This window comes from Cynara cardunculus, assembly GCF_001531365.2.
Source record: "Cynara cardunculus var. scolymus isolate 2C chromosome LG 1, CcrdV1, whole genome shotgun sequence".
Lineage (NCBI taxonomy): Eukaryota > Viridiplantae > Streptophyta > Magnoliopsida > Asterales > Asteraceae > Cynara > Cynara cardunculus.
In genome coordinates, this window is record NC_037528.1 from 45,789,752 (window position 1) to 45,807,721 (window position 17,970).

Below are 17,970 nucleotides of genomic sequence, written 5' to 3' on the forward strand. Positions count from 1 at the left end.
GAATGGTCTGGCCTGCAAAATCTCGAATGATGAATATATAATGCTTGAGAAACCTTCATAAAAACTGCAATGCTTATTGACTCTACCTAAAACCTTTGGTCTTCCTCTAGTATTTTGTAGTTAAGACGAAAAAGAACTGGCAGAAAATGGAAATAGGCCGGAATCAGACTCAAATTCTTTCTAAAAATTAGACGAGAATTAATCAATGATTTTATTTACTGATAAAAATAAGAACAAATGATGCTCCAATAACAATTTACAATTCTATGATTTCATGTTGAAGCTCTGGATATGTTTGTCGAGTGACCCTAGTAAGTATTCTTGATATTTGTCACCGACGATCGCATGCTTGTGTTGAGGTGTTGTTGGTTTTAAAATGGTATCTTGGCGATCTTCGAATTTGAGTGCAATCGAGCTTAGTTTCTTTACCGTGTGCATCTGCTTCTGGTGCTGAATTTTTTCTTGGTTCTTCAATAATGCATCCTTGCTTGAATTATGGCTGTCTAAACTTGGTTTTAGGATGATGGAAGTAGATTGTTCTTGATGATGATCAATCATTTCAACAAGAAAATTCCCTTCCAGTATTCTCAAGACCTGTAAAACCCATAATTTGCTTAAAACACATCAACAAAATTGGGTTTATAGGATGCTAAAAATCTGATGTGTCCTAATAGACGTCTTTACAGGACTTAAGTTTATGAGGCCAAACAGATTTGCTTCCTATGTTGTGTTGCAATAAGTTTATAGAACGTTTTTGGATGACTTAACAAGTTTTTTAGGACAATTTTATAGAACGTTTTTGGATGTCTTAACTAGAAATTGTTATGAACTATCCAGATATCAAGAAAACATTGGCAAGCAACTAGAAGTTGAACACTACAAACCGTAGAAATGTTGTTTTTGAATTAACAACGACATCCAATCCAATCCAATCCGATTTTGTGTTAGAAAAGTGCTAGATCTGGCTCTTAAGATTCGACGAGCTTCCCATTAGTAAATATATAAGGTAAATGCGTTATGAAGTATTAACCTTAGACATTCTTGGCCTTTGTTCAGGGTGAGGCGATATACATAAACTGGCTGCATGCATCATGCACTCCGCTTCTTTCGTATCATACTTGTTATCTAACTTAGGATCAATCATCTCTACACATCCCTTTCCTTCTACAAATAAACGACTCCTCTGAAACCACAAGAATTGACCTCAATTAATCAGTTAAATGAATACATAGGCAATGCAATGTGAATTAATAACTATCTGTTCTTACCCATTCAGGAAAGTACTGCTGCCTAGAGTTTCTAGAGAATTCGATAGCCTTGATGCCTGTTAAGATCTCCAAAAGTACGACTCCAAATGCATATACATCGGCTTTCTCAGATAGCAAACCAGTCTCTATATACTCAGGAGCCAAGTAACTGAAAAAGATTAACAAAATGCTTACTTCATGCTTCTTTAAATCATCTAATGATCTACCAAATTGTTTGAATATATTCTCTAGACAGTTATTTGTAAATAAATGAAAAGGGTTGGTAAAAGTCGTTACCCAAATGCGCCAACAACGCGTGTTTCTTCCTCTAATCGTCCATCTGCCTGCCACCTAGCCAGTCCAAAGTCTCCTACCTAGGTTTAAAACATGTCATTTTATCTTTATAAAGTAGAAATCAGAACCAGAAAACCAATGGATGACTGACCATGGGCTCAAAATCGTGTGTTAAGAGTATATTGTTAGGCCTGAAATCTCTATGAACTATGCAGCCGACCCGGCAATCTTCGTGAAGATATCTTAACCCTCTTGCAGCACCACAAGCAACTTTCATTCTATTCTTCCACGACATCACCTCATCTGCCTCTGTTTCTGTACACATCATATCAAGTTTCTTAATATAGCTCTTGTGAGAATCTGCGAAACCTCATTAGACTTGTCTCCAAAAGGGCCTATGAGGAGAGAAGGGAGTTCCAAAATATATCGAGGAAAAATGGTTCAAGTCTAGTAGACAATGTGGGACTCTAGCTAATAGGTGTCTCAAAGGATATGAGCAGCCTTTTAGACAAGAGGGAAGGTTCCACTTATGTACAGGTTTGATGGTCCGTGTCTAGCCGATATTGGCCTCTGAAACACTTCCTCAAACGGAGGTGAAAGAGTGTGTTGAGGCCCTAACAGGTCTGAAATGGAATATATAGACCCTGGCTCGAATACCACGTTGTGCAACCCCTTTGAATCTCTCTCTAAAAGAGTCACTATGAAGTGATAAAAATATATAGAAGTTTCATGGTCCATGTCTAGCTGATGTAGGATGCCAACTTACTAATTTACTTATATTGGAAGGCTAAAGATGGAGTTAGAGAGAGACCCTTACTGTATAAGTGTTTGTCTAAAGATCCATTACAAGCATACTCATATACAAGCAGCCATTCCTTCTCAATGCAGTACCCAATCAACATAACCAGATTCTTGTGTTGTGCACAGCTTAACACTTCAACCTCGGAACAGAATTCAGCTGCACCTTGTGCACTAACCATTTTGCGCTGCTTCACCGCCACAACCTGTCCATCACTCAAAATGCCTCTATATACCTGACCATATCCACCTTCTGCCAAAAAGTTGTTTGCTGAGAATCCATCGGTTGCTCTCTCAATCTCTTCGTAGCTGAACCTTCGTGGGGATCTCCCTAAAACAGGAGCACTAAGCTTGCACACAGAACAAAGAGGGGGTGGCATTGGTGGCCTTTTTAGTGAGAGAGACATGTCCCTTCTTACGCTCGAGATTCTGTCTATGGTTGGTTTATTTGCATGACTGAATGATACCCTTCTTGTAGCTACTTTCCCTGACTCATTTTGATCCCTTTTTCTTTCGCCCAACTGTCGAAGATCTACTGACCACCTTGCTGCATGTGGTATTGTTCCCATTTCTGTTTTCATGCTTTCATTTCTGGTCATATCTGTTCTAGATCCAGAAAAAGAATAAGAGAAGAAAGTAACAACAAAATAAATGAAGCATCCATCGATTGGTTAGCTAGCTCACCATCTTTTACTCTCGGAAAATTGCCATTTGCATCCGTTCTTTCTTCAATAGGGCCAGACATCGATCTGTGAGGAACCTTCATCTCAAACCCTGTAATCTGGTTCAATTGTTGTGATTTTGGATACTGCTTCGAACGAGGAGGTGTGTACTTTGCAACTGGAGGGAGGATCTTCTTTTGGGGAACATGTTCGGTCGTAGTGGATGATGAAATGTTTTGTTTGTTAAAAGAATTCGGAGTGAGATCTGATGAGGAGTTCCGAGGGTTAAAGATAGAGAAGAAAAATAAGAAGAAAAGCAACCACAAAATAACTGAAGCATCAATCAAATGATAGCTAGCTCACCATCTCTAACTCTCAAATGGTTGCCATTTCCATTCGTTCTTTCTTCTATAAGGCTAGATATCGATCTGCGAGGAACCTTAATCTCAAACTCAGAAATCTGATCCAATTGTTGTGATTTCGGGAACTGCTTGGAGCGAGGAGGTGTGTTCTTTGCGACTGGAAATAGTCTCTCTTGAGGAACATGTTCAGTGGTAGTGGATGATGAAGTGTTTTGTGTGCTAAAAGAACTTCGAGTGAGATCTGATGTAGTTATAAGACTGGTGTTGTTAACTCGGTTCTCTGTTGGAAAAGCACCTAGCATATCAGCCTTAGTCGGGACCAGCTCTTCTTCGATCTTCATGGTAAGCGGGAAGTTCACTGATCTAAGAATCTTATGAAGGGATCCGTCTATGAGGACGACATTGCAATCCAAGTACTGCTTTAAACAACAATCTGCTTCGCTCTTCAAACGTCTGCGCCATTCACATAGAACATATAAGAAAACACTAGATTACAACCATTTTTATCGATTCAGATATGCATACTTACTGATCAAGAATCACCCATCTTGCATGTAGCTCTGTTGCTATCGTCGCGATTGACCTGACTGGGGCATACGCTACGACTTTTACTTCAGTATGAACCTGGATTCATCATTCTAAATGCGTCAGCTTGTGCCAACCATGAAAGGTTGTGATGGTTCAAACTCTATAAATACAACTCCAAAGGAAAGGGTACCTTGACTACTTTGTGAAGAGAGAAGAGATGGTGTATCATCTCTTCACACACATTATATATTCTTTGCGGTATATCGCGTCCCTCGTCTACAAATCCAACCTTACGATCAGACACTTCGTTTTTCACAGCACTACGTTTCTTCAGCAGACCTATTAATTTAAACCGAAAAGGAAGTTAGAAAACACACATCAGATTCAAAAACTTAATCAATCAGAAAGTTGTCTTACGAAAAAAGAATCCCTTAGAACTGTGATGGGGTTGAGTAATCTTGAGCGGAAATGGATTATATTCGTGAGAAGGGAGAATCGCAACTAGGATTAGCGAATCCATTGGCTTGATCACATTTCGAACAGCCCATTCGAGTGCATAATCCGTAACCTCTCTACCCGCCTCGATGCTCACCAGTATCACCTGACCAACCATTTTAAGTCGTAACTACGACACTGCAAACTTCTGTGAGCTCACCAAGATCATCACCTAACTGAACCAGAAGACCTTTGGAAACCTCCATACAACTATAAATACAGAATTTCTGGAACAGTTTGATTCAGGTTATAAGTTTTCTCTATCTTTCCTGTCTTCATCATATTCATTCTTTATTCCTTAAGTACAATCGAGCTATACAAATGGCACGAACTGGAAGCAGGTAGACTTGTATGAACGAGTGAAAAGTGGTGTTTTCTGTTTGTTTTCTAGCTGATGGTATTTGATTCTTTTCCCTAGCAATCAATTCTAAATGCAATTCAAAGCATAAAAAATGATATCCTCAGTGTTTTCTCATTGACCTATTCTATACTGCAGTTCTTGCACACCATCAATGTTTTTCTTTAATTCGTGGACGAGCGAACTAGTTTGTGCACACCTTAATTAATCCTCGAGTAAGGAGAGATAACAGCCAGAAAAATACAGCGTAAGCAGCCCCGAAAATTGTGTCGGGTGAATCGATCATTTAAACGCCGTTTTTGTTTTTATGCTTTGTATGGCATTATATGTTAAAAGTATGTTTCAATCTTGCACCCTCTCAAAAATATGTTTAGGTTTTCATTTTTTTAACAAATATACCTCCAAATATGCCTCTTGATCCTTTTCTCTTCCTATATGTTTTCCACACTACAATAAAATTAGGTTTATAGGACGCTCCCAATCTTGAAGTATCCTGATAGACTGCTTTATAGAACTTAATTTATAGGACCAAAATATAAACCGTCGTATCTAAAGGCGTTGTAATAAGTTTATATGACGCTTTTGGGCGTCTTAACAAGTTTTTGAGGACATTTTTGATACAAAGTGTCGCATTAGCAACTTTATAGGACACTTTTGAGAAATTGTCCTATAAACTCAATTTTTTATAGGACACTTGTTTTTATAGGACTACTTTTCAAATAGTGTAATATAAAGTTGATAATGAGACGCTTTATATTAAAAGTGTCCTAAAAAACTTATTACGACATAAAAAAAACGTCATATAAACTTAATACAACAACTTTAGATAGGACACTTTATGTTTTTGGTCCTATAAAGAGGTCTATTAGAATGTTTAGAATTTGGGAGCGTCCTATAAACCCGATTTTGTTGTAGTGATATGTGTAAATCTCATGAACATTAAAGACAACTAAAAATCTTCACAATAATATATTCATTTGTGTTTAATTTCAAAGTATTATATGATAAATGTTTGTAGTCTGCACCTTTAATTGGCTTTTACTTCTCTCAACTCCATCTCCATGCCTCCCTCTAAGAGTTCGTCTAAAAGGACACCGGACACGAAAGGGTTACAATTTATGGTTGCGAAAGGTTTGATAGGGTTACGATTTCTGGTTATGAAAGGTTACGACGATAAGGTTATGACTATAGAACATGGTGGGCATCATCATGAATATAGCCGACATCAAAATCCATCGGTATTTCGAAAGATTACCAAGGAGCACAAACAAATGCGTAACCCAAAAGAATAGAGACGATTTTTCGACTGATTACTAGGAGACTGTCGATGAAGAAAAATAGTCAGTAATCCGTAGCTTAGCTATTTGCTGACGAATTACCTTGCGACAACATACGATAATCGGCAATTAATGCCAATGGTTTTTATTATTTATTTATTTTATAGGTTTGTATCGCTAATCCATCCGTGGATTATCTAGCTTACCGACGGATTATCGAAGTAATTTCATTTTATTGTAGATTTATTTCTTTTGATGAAAACCATAAAAAATGTGCATAAATTACCAACGGATTTCCGTTAATCATATATTTTATATAATTTTATCACTACAAAACAGAATGACTTCACCGACGGAAAAATCCATCAGGGAAAGTAGGATTTGTCGGTGAAAGTTTGTTGGAAAGAATATGGTGGGTAAAGCCATCATCGAAGGAGGATCACTGATGGCCAACTTCATCGATGGATCACTGAAGATATTTTTTACCAATGGATAACTGATGGCATGGCAGGTACTACTAATGGATCACCGACAACTACCTTTACCAATGGATTTCCAGGGACCTCCATTACCAACAGATTTCCGAGGACCTCTATTACTGACAGAATATCCATAGGTAAAATTTGATTTAAATAATAATAACAATTAAATTCACTCATATTTTCCTGTACGAATACACATATCATGTAAATAATACTTTTTATACGAACAAGCTCAATTTTCTAAAACGTTATTCGATCAAAAAACAATATACATACACACAATATCTAGCTAGATCCTAGAGGTAGAGGGGGGAATCTAACTATCGTCTCCTTGTAGCTATGTAATCATGCCTCTAGAAACGTCATCCTCATCACTCATCTGAACCAGTGTCACGAGTCTAACATAAACACATAAAATCGTTTAGGTGAGCACAGGTCGGTGACAACATCGAATTTTCATGTTTTAATATGTGTTTATAAGCTCAGAATCCCTACTTTTATGTCTTAATAGGCTTGAATTATGTTTTATAAGCCTAATCTGAATCCTATGTTAATCAGGGCAAGAAACGAGTGAGAAAATGCGAGAAACAATGGTTGGCGTGTAAAGGGGGTTGTATGGAACAAATGGTCAAAGAAAGACATAATGCTACCCTATCATGCAAGGATTACATAATTGATAATGGACTTATGGTATACTAAATGCTACCTTGACATGCTACCCTGCCATGCCATACCAAGGTTGCACACAAGGGTCGCATATAGTATCTAGACTTACGATACACAAAATGCTACCCCGACATGTAAGGGTCGCATAATTTACTGCAGGGACCAATTTCTCCAATTTTCGAATCTTGAGCAAGTTTGCCATTCTCTTGGTATAAAATAAGCTTGGAACCTTCATTTGAATCGAGGTTCGACAAGAGATCATTTGAGAGACACGAAAGGAGCGATTGGAAGCATCAAGCATCAATCTCTGCTCATTTTTGGTAATTTCTCTTTGATTTTGATTTGTAAACCCTAGTTTAGCCATGTCTGGCTAATTTCACTCATTGCAACAACAGTCAATCTTTTGGTTTTGATGCATTTACTTTTAGATTCCATTCTAATTAATAAGGACAAGTTTATTTGTTGGATTTCCATGTTTAATGATTAATTTTACTTGAATGTTGATCGATTTGGCCAATTACTTGATGCTCATGTGAATGCTTGTTAGTCAAAAACCTAAATACATAATTGTCTAGAGATTTTGATAAAGATTGAACCTATATGATACCAATAAGGTTTTCGACACGGGTTCTTGAAATCTTGCAATCAAGGTCATTTAAACCGAGCTTACGAGCTTATAACTTTGAATTGGTGTTTTTCTCACTCGATAAAGCTAATTGCACCTAGAGTTTAAACTCTTATTTGTTAGTGATCCGTTGGTAAATGTTAAAATCATCAAAGGATTACAGACGGATTAAACTTCTATCGGAAAATTTTAAGTGGTCGTGTATTAACAGGTGATCCGTCGGTGATCATTGATTTTTTTTCGTCGGTTAATTTTGGCTGGTGATACTGTATTTTCTAATAATGTATTTCTTTAATTGATTTTTTTTCTAAACTTCGTAGGTAATCCAAGATGTTATTTTGTCTTGATTGTTTCTATTTCTAAATGGATGGTATTGAGTTCTAATGGTCTTGACGATAGGTTTTAATAAGTCACTTTTAACGTCGGTCTTCACTTAGAATACCCGTTTTGATGTCTGACAACGGAACTCTCCACAAATCACGTTGTTAGCAATACGTACGTAGACGACATCATGGACAAGTTCCAAGCCAAGTTCAAGGTCTTTCTAATTTGAAAAACTTGACTTCACACGACATCCCAAATTAATCGTGTACATTCAAACGTACGGTAAGTTTTCTTCCATTCATCCACTTGGGTGGTTAAGCTTTATGGGACGTAATGGAAATCTTATCTTCCTTGGGTTTTCAAATCTAGGAGCTGGCCATAAAGTTTCACGTGTGATGAATTCAAACCACCATCCATGGTATCCCAAACGTTTACTGTTTCATTATCTGATGGATTACATGCCAGTTTTTATGAAGTGATCATCGAACAAGTTAATATTACGCAAAAAATGGGTCTATTTTCACTGTTTATAGTACAAACTTGAGAAGACAAAACACGAGTGAAAGATGGAAGAATTTTGAACTCTCTTCGTTTTAATTCTGCTTCCATTTTCATTAGCAATGAAAACCAATAATACAATACGTATACGTGTTCAAACATTATTCTTCTACTCTTAGCCCTCTGAACTTGAACCATGGACCCTCTCATCAGTCATCTTGGAATTCAGTACTGTAACTTCTTGAAGTAAACCTCGAAATTGTACTTTTAAACCTTTGAGTTTCGAACTCGTCGCCACTTTCGTCTGTCAATTCTATGTCGCTGCCGTAGTCGTCACCCTTCGAATCAGATTTACGCATGCTCCGCTTTTGCTTTACTGAGTTTTGATCATCTTTAGGTTTTTTATAGCTTTTCTTGCTGAAACTAGAATCTACCCTTTTCGTGCTTGGCTTTATCGAGTCGGTTCCTTCTGTTTTGAACATGACTTTCTTCTTGCTTCTCATTCTTGATTTTGATCTAGGGTTCATCATGATTGATGTGTTCTTCTTGTCTTCATCTGAGAATTCCTCCTCGCTATAATCATCTTCCGCATAGACACTTCCTGATGAACTGTCAGAACCATCATCCAAAGTAGTTTGATCTATATGACTAGATGTTGCTTCCGCCTCTAGCACTGGCTCCGGCTTTGGCTCGGGCTCTGGTTCGGGCTCTGGCTCTGTATCCGAATCTGAATCCGAATCTGAATCTGATTCCAAATTTAGCTCTAACTGCGGCAATGGCTCCGGCAACGGCTCCAGCTCTGGATCTGTCTCTGGCTCTGGCTCCAGCTCTGGATCTGTCTCTGGCTCTGGCTCCGGCTCCGACTCCCAGTCATGCTCCTCCTGTTCCCATTCAGGCTCCTGTTCCCACTCAGGCTCCGGCTCCGACTCAGGCTCAGGCTCAGATGGCTCTGGCACGGGCTCTGGCCTGGGAGGGGGTAGTAGCTCTGCCCATGACACGTGCTCAGTTTCTGAATCTGACGATGAGTCAGAATCCGACGACGATAAGTCTTCTTTCTTGGCTAGAGCATCCTTATCGGCTACTGGTGTTGACGGAAACCCTTCCGGTGGAACTAATGTGAGGAAGCTAAGAGCTCCTACGATGTCAGAGATCAAGGGACGAACGCTCGACTCCTCTTGCAGACACATCGCCGCCACTCCGACCGCTTGGTTCAACTTCTTTTCTGGAATTATTCCTTTGAACATAGGATCAGCCAACTCTTGAAATCTCTTTGGATCTTTAAAATATGGTTGTGCCTGTTTCAGTTCAAGTAACAAAGTTCATATGGAAAAAAAACCCTTTAATTTCCGCAAAAGGAAGCCCTCGCTACTGTAAAATTGGATTTATAAGATACCAAAAATGTCTAAGCGTCCTAATAAACTGCTTCATAAGACTTATGTTTATAGGACCAAACAATAAAACGCGTTATCTAAAGGTGTTGTAACAAGTTTATAGAACATTTTTGGCGTTGTAAAACCCTAAGAAAGGCAGAATTAGAAAGATTACCCAAGCCACAAGATTTTGCTCATTTGCAGGAAGAGAGGTGTCCAATGCTTTTCTCCCAGTGATAAGCTCCAATAGAATTACTCCGAAGCTATAGACATCGGCTTTACGGGTTAGCTCACCCGTACGTTCAAATTCTGGAGCACAACCAACTGTACCGACCACCCTTTGCCGCAAATCGGATGAACTTTCTAGATTCACGAGCCCGTAATCTGTGATCCTCGGTTCAAAGTTCTCATCGAACAAAACATTTGTGGACTTCACGTTGCGGCACAAAACCGGTGGATTAACCTTCTCATGCAAATACTGCATAGCTTGTGCAGCTCCTGAGATAGCTTTCATCCTTGCGATCCAATCTATTGGTTTTTTGCCTTGGGGAAGTTCTGTCATTCAAGTTAACAAAACCATTAAGATCTTATAGATTAACACCAAAAAAACGTTATATCTAAAAATGTTACAACACGTATAGAACGCTTTTAGCTGTTTCAACAAGTTTTTTGGACGCTCTTAGAAAAAGCGTCATAACACTTTTAGATAGATAGCTTAGATGTTTTAAACGTCCTATAAAGCCAATTTTGTTGTAGAGCGTATAGTTAGAGTCGTTGACTTATAATTAGCACGGCCAAAGAGAAAAATACCTAGGACATGATCTTTAAGCGAACCCTTTGGCATGTAATCGTAAACCAAGACTCTTTGATCTCCTTCAGCGCAATATCCGATAAGTTCCACAAGATTCGGATGGCGAAGGTTACTCAACTTCATAACTTCGACTACGAATTCCTTTCTTGCTTTTGTGTTACGTCTGTCAAGTTGCTTCACAGCCACAACCTAAATTCATGGATGCACATTAAAATTATATCAAGTTATGATCATATACACAAATCCTTTCGCGGTTGAAGAACCGCGATTTCCTAGATACAATCTGTTTTCGTTAATGGATTCGCGGCAGAGAAGCAGTAAAATGAGTGTATTGCTCACCTTGCCATCAGCCAAAGTTCCCTTGTAAACTTTTCCAAATCCGCTTTCGCCTAGAAGACATTCTCGCTTGAAATTATTGGTGGCAGAGGCCAACTCTCGGAAAGTAAATCTACGTGCTGAACCTTCATTCGCGAAACTATCATCATCGTCGTCATCGTCATCGACATCAACAGCAACCGCAGCAACAGGTACACCACCGTCACCACCACCTCCACCACCACCACCGCCTTGTTTCTTTTCGTCTACATTTTTAACTGCAACCAAAGAGAATCAAATACAATTTGTTCAGTCACCTGGAAACTTTTCATCATCTTTCATTTTCTCTTACAAAATGCATCAAGAAATGAGGATCCTTTTCACCCTTCATCGGCAATACAGATTAATTATCCACACTATGAAGCATACATACATACATACATACATACATACATACATACATACATACATACATACATACATACATACATACATACATACATACATACATACATACANCATACATACATACATACATACATACATACATACATACATACATACATACATACATACATACATACATACATACATACATACATACATACATACATACATGCATACATGCATACATACATACATACATGCATACATACCAGAAGAAGGTTGTTTAGAAAGGGGATCTTCTTTAGGTTGTGCCACAGGCAACTCTTCATCTTCCTTCTTTTCTGATTTCTTTTCCTCAGAAGAACTTTTTCCTCTAAGGCATGGCAAACAATTCATTCTTTATGCTTCAAAATTATATGTCAAATAAAATTTTAAAAAAAAGAAAAAGAAAAACACACGAAGAACAAACGATCTCGCAGAGCCAAAAAGAAAATGAAAATTAGGGTTTTTTTGGATGTTCTTGTTGCTAAGTATTTTCTGGGTGTTCTTCAATCAAACCAAAAACAATATCACCATCTTCTCCACTCCTGTAAAACTCCATTGATCCATGATTTGATTCACAGGAAGCATATAGACAGACTGAAGATATATATAAATATATAACTATAAAATGTATAAAAATCTACGTATTTAATTCCTGTAAACGGAGGGGATGGAAGAAAAGAGGATGAAGAGGGTCCTCCAGGCTCTGAACAGAGGGACTTGAAGGACCCCAAATGCACGAAAACGTATAAGAGTCTATGAAAATGAAACATTAATTAGGAGAGGACAAAAGAGTGCTATGGCTTCCAGAAAGCTTTTTGGATGGAGAAATTTCTGGAGATTGTGTGGACATTATATTCTCATAGCTATCTTTCCTTTTTCTTAGTAATCAGATATAAAATTACTGAACAAAACTTGTAGTCCCGCGTAGCATCGATTATCGATGGACGTTATTTTGATTTCTAAGTATATACATTGTACGTAAGTCGTGTTAACTCTCACATTTCTTGATTGATTTCATCGTTCTGGCTCGACAAGAGACGTAATTGGTTCTATTTTTCTCTTATTTATCGTCTGAGAAAAGGCGATCAACGTCTTAATCTTCACAAAAACACTCGTGTTATGAACTTGGTGAGACTCGAACCCCTTAGACATCCCGTAATAAGATAAACTAGATATTTTGGTCCTTTCTTACATCCGAATTTCTGTTGCTACTCCTTTTATCTTATTCTTCGGCCTAACTAGATTAGTATGATAAAGAAATGCCTAGGGCGGGTCGGGCACTTGCCTCACACCACTGTATATATGTGTATATGGATTTAGGATCACGTGAGAGCACATTGTTTTCATGAGACCGTGAGACCATTTTTTTACACTTGAAACTTCCCAGCAAAATGCTGTGAGATTAACCTTCACAGTGTTTTGTTGTGAAAGTTTAACTTTTTTTTTACCTTCACGATGTTTAGTTGTGAAGTTTCAAGTGTAAAAAAGTGGTCTCACGGGTCTCACGACAACAAGTTGGTCTCACGTGAACCAACCCTATATGTGCGACTTCTTATGTATAGTATTAATTCATAAAACTTAGTTCATAAAAATAGATCCAAATTTTTTTGTGTACGATTAGAGCCCGAAAATAATCTAGTAGAAAACGACTCATATATGTGTTAACGAAGTAGATAGACCAAGTTTCATAATCATTTGTTTTCTATCATTTCTCTTTGTTTTTCTAAGTCCTTTTTCGTACTATTAGTTATTGCTATGTTTATCAACTTGACTACTTCATAGCTTTGTGCTTCAATATTTCAACATATTAACAACTTTTAATTTTAACCATTTATTATATGCTTTTATCGGCATATTTTTCTACTTTTACTTCTATTTGTTTCAGATATTTGTTTGACTGCTTTTGTTTCTATTGGCTATTGTCATTTGCTTATATTATTTGTGTAACTTATGTAGGCTATGTTCATATGCTTTAGTTTCTATAATTGGTATCATACTACTGTTTCACGGTTATTGTTATTTGATGGTCTATCTATTTTTTATGGCGTGTTTTGTGATTGATTAATAAGCTTTGCTCGTTAAATGCATTTAGTCAATTCACTACAAAACCGAGGACTATCAGCGACCAAAAACTCCGTCGCTAAAGGTAGGATTCATCGTGATAGTTCATGGATCAAAGATGGTGGCTAATACTATCAGTGACGGACATTAGTGATGAATCAACGACGAGAATAATTTAGTAACTTAGTGACGGACGGTTATCAGCGATAGATTAGCGAGGAAAATCTATTAGCGACAAAACCATTTAGCGATGCATAGCGACAGAACCTTTTACCGACGAATTACAACATAATCATTTAGCGATGGATTAATGAGACTTTAGCGACAGATTAGCAGACACTAGAAACTTTTTGCAACGGATTTTCCTTCACTAATCCGTCGCTGATTTTTAATGATTTAAAAAAAAAATTACATATTTCTTGTATTTTTTATACAAAACATGCCCATAAAATAAAGAACCAAAATTGTCCAACAAATAAAATAATCAATTCATACAATGAATAGATCCGATTGCAACTTCGAAGATGGTTCGAATCCCTCCTCGCCCACAACCGTCCCAAAGCGAAGCTTTTGGTTTTTCATGTTGTCAAAGAGTTGAACAATAGTTTTTCATGTTTTTCTATTTGGGTTGCTAACTCAATCGTAGAGTACTCGGCTTTTAAGTACGTCTAGAATCTTTTACACAGTTAGATGATTTAAAAACTCTTCGAACTCTAAAATTCAATTTTTTGAGTTCGACTTTAAGGTCGGGCCTATGACAAGAATGTTTTTTTGATTGGGGCGATAGATCTGAAAAGACAGATTGCCTATCTTTTCTTTTATCTTGCGGGAAATACGATCAGAAGGGGCTAATTCAAAACCCTCTGGTAAAATAAGAACAACCCCTACATTCAAACCCCCTTAAATACCAAATTCATATAATCTAATGTCTGACACTTTGCTCCCAAAAAGATGCCTCATCAGGTGGAAGGGTGTCGGGCTCACACTAGACTATAACTCACCCCTAAGCGATTAAAATCGCTGTTATGGTTTACCAAGACAAAAACGGGTTAGCTTATATACGTAGACAACTTATATATGTAGACATTTTAGCAACATACATTTGTAAATCAAACGTATCCAATGTCTGTTTTTAACAATTAAAACATTTTAATTACCAATGGTAGTCCTATTCTCAACCAACATATCTATTTAGCCCAACTTCTGCCCAACAATAACAACTCAAACTAATAGCATCATTATGTTTATTAAAATATATTACTTTAAACCTACTAAACATATGTATAAAACAAAATAATGGTTTTTAAAAGCTTACATAAAACCTAGCTGCTTTGAGGTAATTGAACTGAGGAGGATCAGTAGGCGTGACGGACGAACCCAGAGCGAACTTCCAGTTTATATAGTGGTACGCTCAAACACCTCAGTAGTAGTTGGCTCACGACCTAATACTTGTGCCTACATTATACAATTAAGTAAGTTGTTAGTAAACATAGAGAACTAATAACATATTTAAAAAAGTTGTATATTCACTATCTTGTGTCGATGCTGTGTGGTACTGATTAATCCTCCTTTGTGCGTAGACGACTCATCCTCAAACTCGATGTTCCGATTGGACTTATTGATCATGAATTTCCTTTTATAACTCTCGGTATCCCACACCTGTTAAAAATATAACACATAAGTTGGTACATAAGACATGGCAATGCAAAAAGCTTATAATAAAGATAAATACTTGGTCAATCATCTAGACCCAAAACTTTCTAGTATCCAGGAAGGGTGGTGTAATCTAATGCATGAGAAGTCCTCACATTTCCATTGCCTCCGCCAATCATCGAGATAGGCCTGCGCTATAGCTGAATCATACAACCATCATCCAATATGAGTACCTATTATGCATGGTTATGTTCTATAAATCAAGGACCACGTGATCCAGCTTTGGTTCCCACTGGAACTTACCCTACACATACAAAATTTGTATCTAGGTAAAAACAATAATATGATATGTATAATTACATTGAAAGGGTATGCCAACCTGAAAGCGCTGGAACATAAAGTCACGGGCTTCCGGAGGAACTTCCTTCCAACGATGCCATAAATCACCAAAGGAAGACCTAAATATATATGTCATCTCCCGAAAAACATGGTCATCTTCAAACCTACACAATTAAAAATTATATACAATATAAAAGGAATTCATATCATTTTATTATGTAATACGAAGCCTTATACCACATCTATTTATCCCTTGCCCAACAATCCAGACGTGGTCGTTGGCTCAGATGATTGGGTGTTAGCATCGAAAGGTTGGGGCCTCTCCTCGACCCCAAACTAGTCGAAGGTGGGGCCTCCATCTCCATATCCTGCTCATCGAGATCCTCGAGGCCGATGGTCGGGATGGTACCATCCATAAACTCCTCCATGTCATCAGCGTACGAGTATCCATGCCTGCCAGTAGAGTTTATGCCCCTACCAGACATGGGGCTACCTCTACTACCCTGACGGCCTCTAGCATGCTCTCTGCGTGACATCTCCTAGAAAAATGAACATTAAGTTCTATCCAAATAAAGATAATAACAATCACAATTATACAATTATGAAATAAACATACAAAAGACAAGCTACTCATCAGAAGAATGATCACATAATATTGGTTCATCTTCGTCATTTGAATCATCATCTATGTCTTTAAATTCTGGTTCATTCTCGCTATCTTCATTTCCCGGTCCATCATGCTATCATCATTCAATTTAATATTATCAAGTAACTGAATTGAGCTCGTTCCCCTATGTGAATGTCATATGAGTTACCCTTTCGTTGATTTGAAAAAATTATTCACCATCCACATTATCATTACCTTCAACATTGTTAATCACGTATGACAGTTCGTATATGCCACGAGCCTCTTTGAAGGATATGAATTATAGTAGACTTGTTCTACCTGTGATGCTAGGACGAACGGGTTGTCAGATCTGAGTCTAGACTTATATTTGATATTTACCAAATTGTGTTTATTCTAACCCCTGAGGCAATATCAAACCAAGTGCATTTGAACAGCACAACTGCCTGTCGCACTGCCTATAATATTCCACCTCTATAACATCATCTAACATTCCATAGAAGTCAGACTCACACTCGTCATAGCAGGCCTTCCTAATATAAATACCATTATTATGGGTAAATCTGACCAGATCCATGGATTACCATATGAAACTTTTTGCATTCATGAAGTATCCTTGATGTCGGTGGCATAACATCCTAGTCCCCATGCTAGGGATTTCAATTGCTCAATTGAGTCGTTTAACTCGAATATGACCTATAAAAGAAAGCTACACGTAAAAAACATATAATGTATGTCATTGCATACCATATAACAATTCTAGTTAGTATATATTACTCATGTGGTACGAGGACCAACCAACAAACCTTTCCACTCAGATTCTATCAAATGTAACATCATCAATATTCGGTTATGTTTTGTCGAATATCTTCATTAATGATCGACTGGAAAGGTTGAACTTCTATACAATTGAATAGAAGACATATATATATGATCGTCTCCATGTAGATTGTGTATATCCCACCCTTCGTGAATAGTGGACGAGATAGAACCTTGAATATGCTTAGTCGATCATCGGTCCTTGACTCACGATCATTGGGGGATAATTGCCAGGATAAAAACAATCAAATGCACAATCATACTTAGAGATTTAGTTATAGCAATAACTCAATTTCATGAGGAAACGATAAGAGAAGAAAAAATCAAAAGCATGATATAAAGATTTCTTACAAAAGCATAACATGTGACTTAAACCATCATGAACACACATAATTATGCTGTGAAAGCATATAACACAAGAAAATTCTGATACCATGTTGCAGTCAATACGACTAGTGCCCTCTTCAAGCACAAAAGAAACATCAATAACCCTCTAAGCCTTGCTGAATATTGGTCGGTTATATTTCACACCTTTAGACTTAATGAAATTGGGCCAAAAGCAAGTATACAATATGGCCCAATGTCATCTTTCGAAGTAATAAAGTGGTASAAGTACCGGATTATCGTCCACAGGGATTGTAGCCAAAGTTAGATTAGAGTCCAATGAAAGAGATGATTTCAGWTGGCGATTTTGAAGACTTTTCTTTGATTTTAAGGTGATCCAAAACAGAATACAGAATATATAAAAGAAGCAAGGGTGTAAGACTTAAGGTGAGACCYAAACVCAAATTCCAGCAGCCAATGCTATAGGAATGCTACAGCAAGCAGTGTTTCGAAACTAAGTTCCACCATCTATTTTGAAGGCATTCCTCTCGGACTTCACCATTTCACTATCTTATAGCTTTCCACCCATATCTCTATGTGGTGTC

The 17,970-nt window shown here is 37.5% G+C and overlaps 2 protein-coding genes across 2 annotated transcripts; both read right to left on the bottom strand.

Moving 5' to 3' along the window:
• Positions 1–264: 264 nt before the first annotated feature.
• LOC112506510 (probable serine/threonine-protein kinase DDB_G0292350) lies at positions 265–4,504 on the bottom strand. Its single transcript, XM_025110623.1, has 11 exons — positions 4,330–4,504; positions 4,082–4,230; positions 3,893–3,987; positions 3,365–3,816; positions 3,024–3,266; positions 2,353–2,940; positions 1,693–1,850; positions 1,545–1,621; positions 1,269–1,416; positions 1,031–1,183; positions 265–594 (listed from the first exon to the last, which is right to left on the bottom strand). Exons 1-11 carry the CDS (start codon positions 4,502–4,504, stop codon positions 265–267), a joined length of 2,568 nt encoding a protein of 855 aa, XP_024966391.1.
• Positions 4,505–8,825: 4,321 nt separating this feature from the next.
• LOC112506518 (probable serine/threonine-protein kinase PBL25) lies at positions 8,826–11,895 on the bottom strand. Its single transcript, XM_025110635.1, has 5 exons — positions 11,766–11,895; positions 11,137–11,303; positions 10,797–10,986; positions 10,162–10,541; positions 8,826–9,911 (listed from the first exon to the last, which is right to left on the bottom strand). Exons 1-5 carry the CDS (start codon positions 11,893–11,895, stop codon positions 8,826–8,828), a joined length of 1,953 nt encoding a protein of 650 aa, XP_024966403.1.
• Between the last annotated feature and the right edge of the window lie 6,075 nt (positions 11,896–17,970).

Excerpts from the sequence above, each read along its gene's own strand:
- LOC112506510 (XM_025110623.1), bottom strand. The coding sequence starts at position 4,504 with ATGGTTGGTCAGGTGATACTGGTGAGCATCGAGGCGGGTAGAGAGGTT. Across the intron at positions 3,817-3,892 it reads AGATGGGTGATTCTTGATCA|ACGTTTGAAGAGCGAAGCAG; the intron begins GTAAGTATGCAT and ends TGAATGGCGCAG. Across the intron at positions 595-1,030 it reads AAAGGCCAAGAATGTCTAAG|GTCTTGAGAATACTGGAAGG; the intron begins GTTAATACTTCA and ends TGGGTTTTACAG.
- LOC112506518 (XM_025110635.1), bottom strand. The coding sequence starts at position 11,895 with ATGAATTGTTTGCCATGCCTTAGAGGAAAAAGTTCTTCTGAGGAAAAG. Across the intron at positions 10,987-11,136 it reads GAACTTTGGCTGATGGCAAG|GTTGTGGCTGTGAAGCAACT; the intron begins GTGAGCAATACA and ends CCATGAATTTAG. Across the intron at positions 10,542-10,796 it reads GCTTAAAGATCATGTCCTAG|AACTTCCCCAAGGCAAAAAA; the intron begins GTATTTTTCTCT and ends CTTGAATGACAG.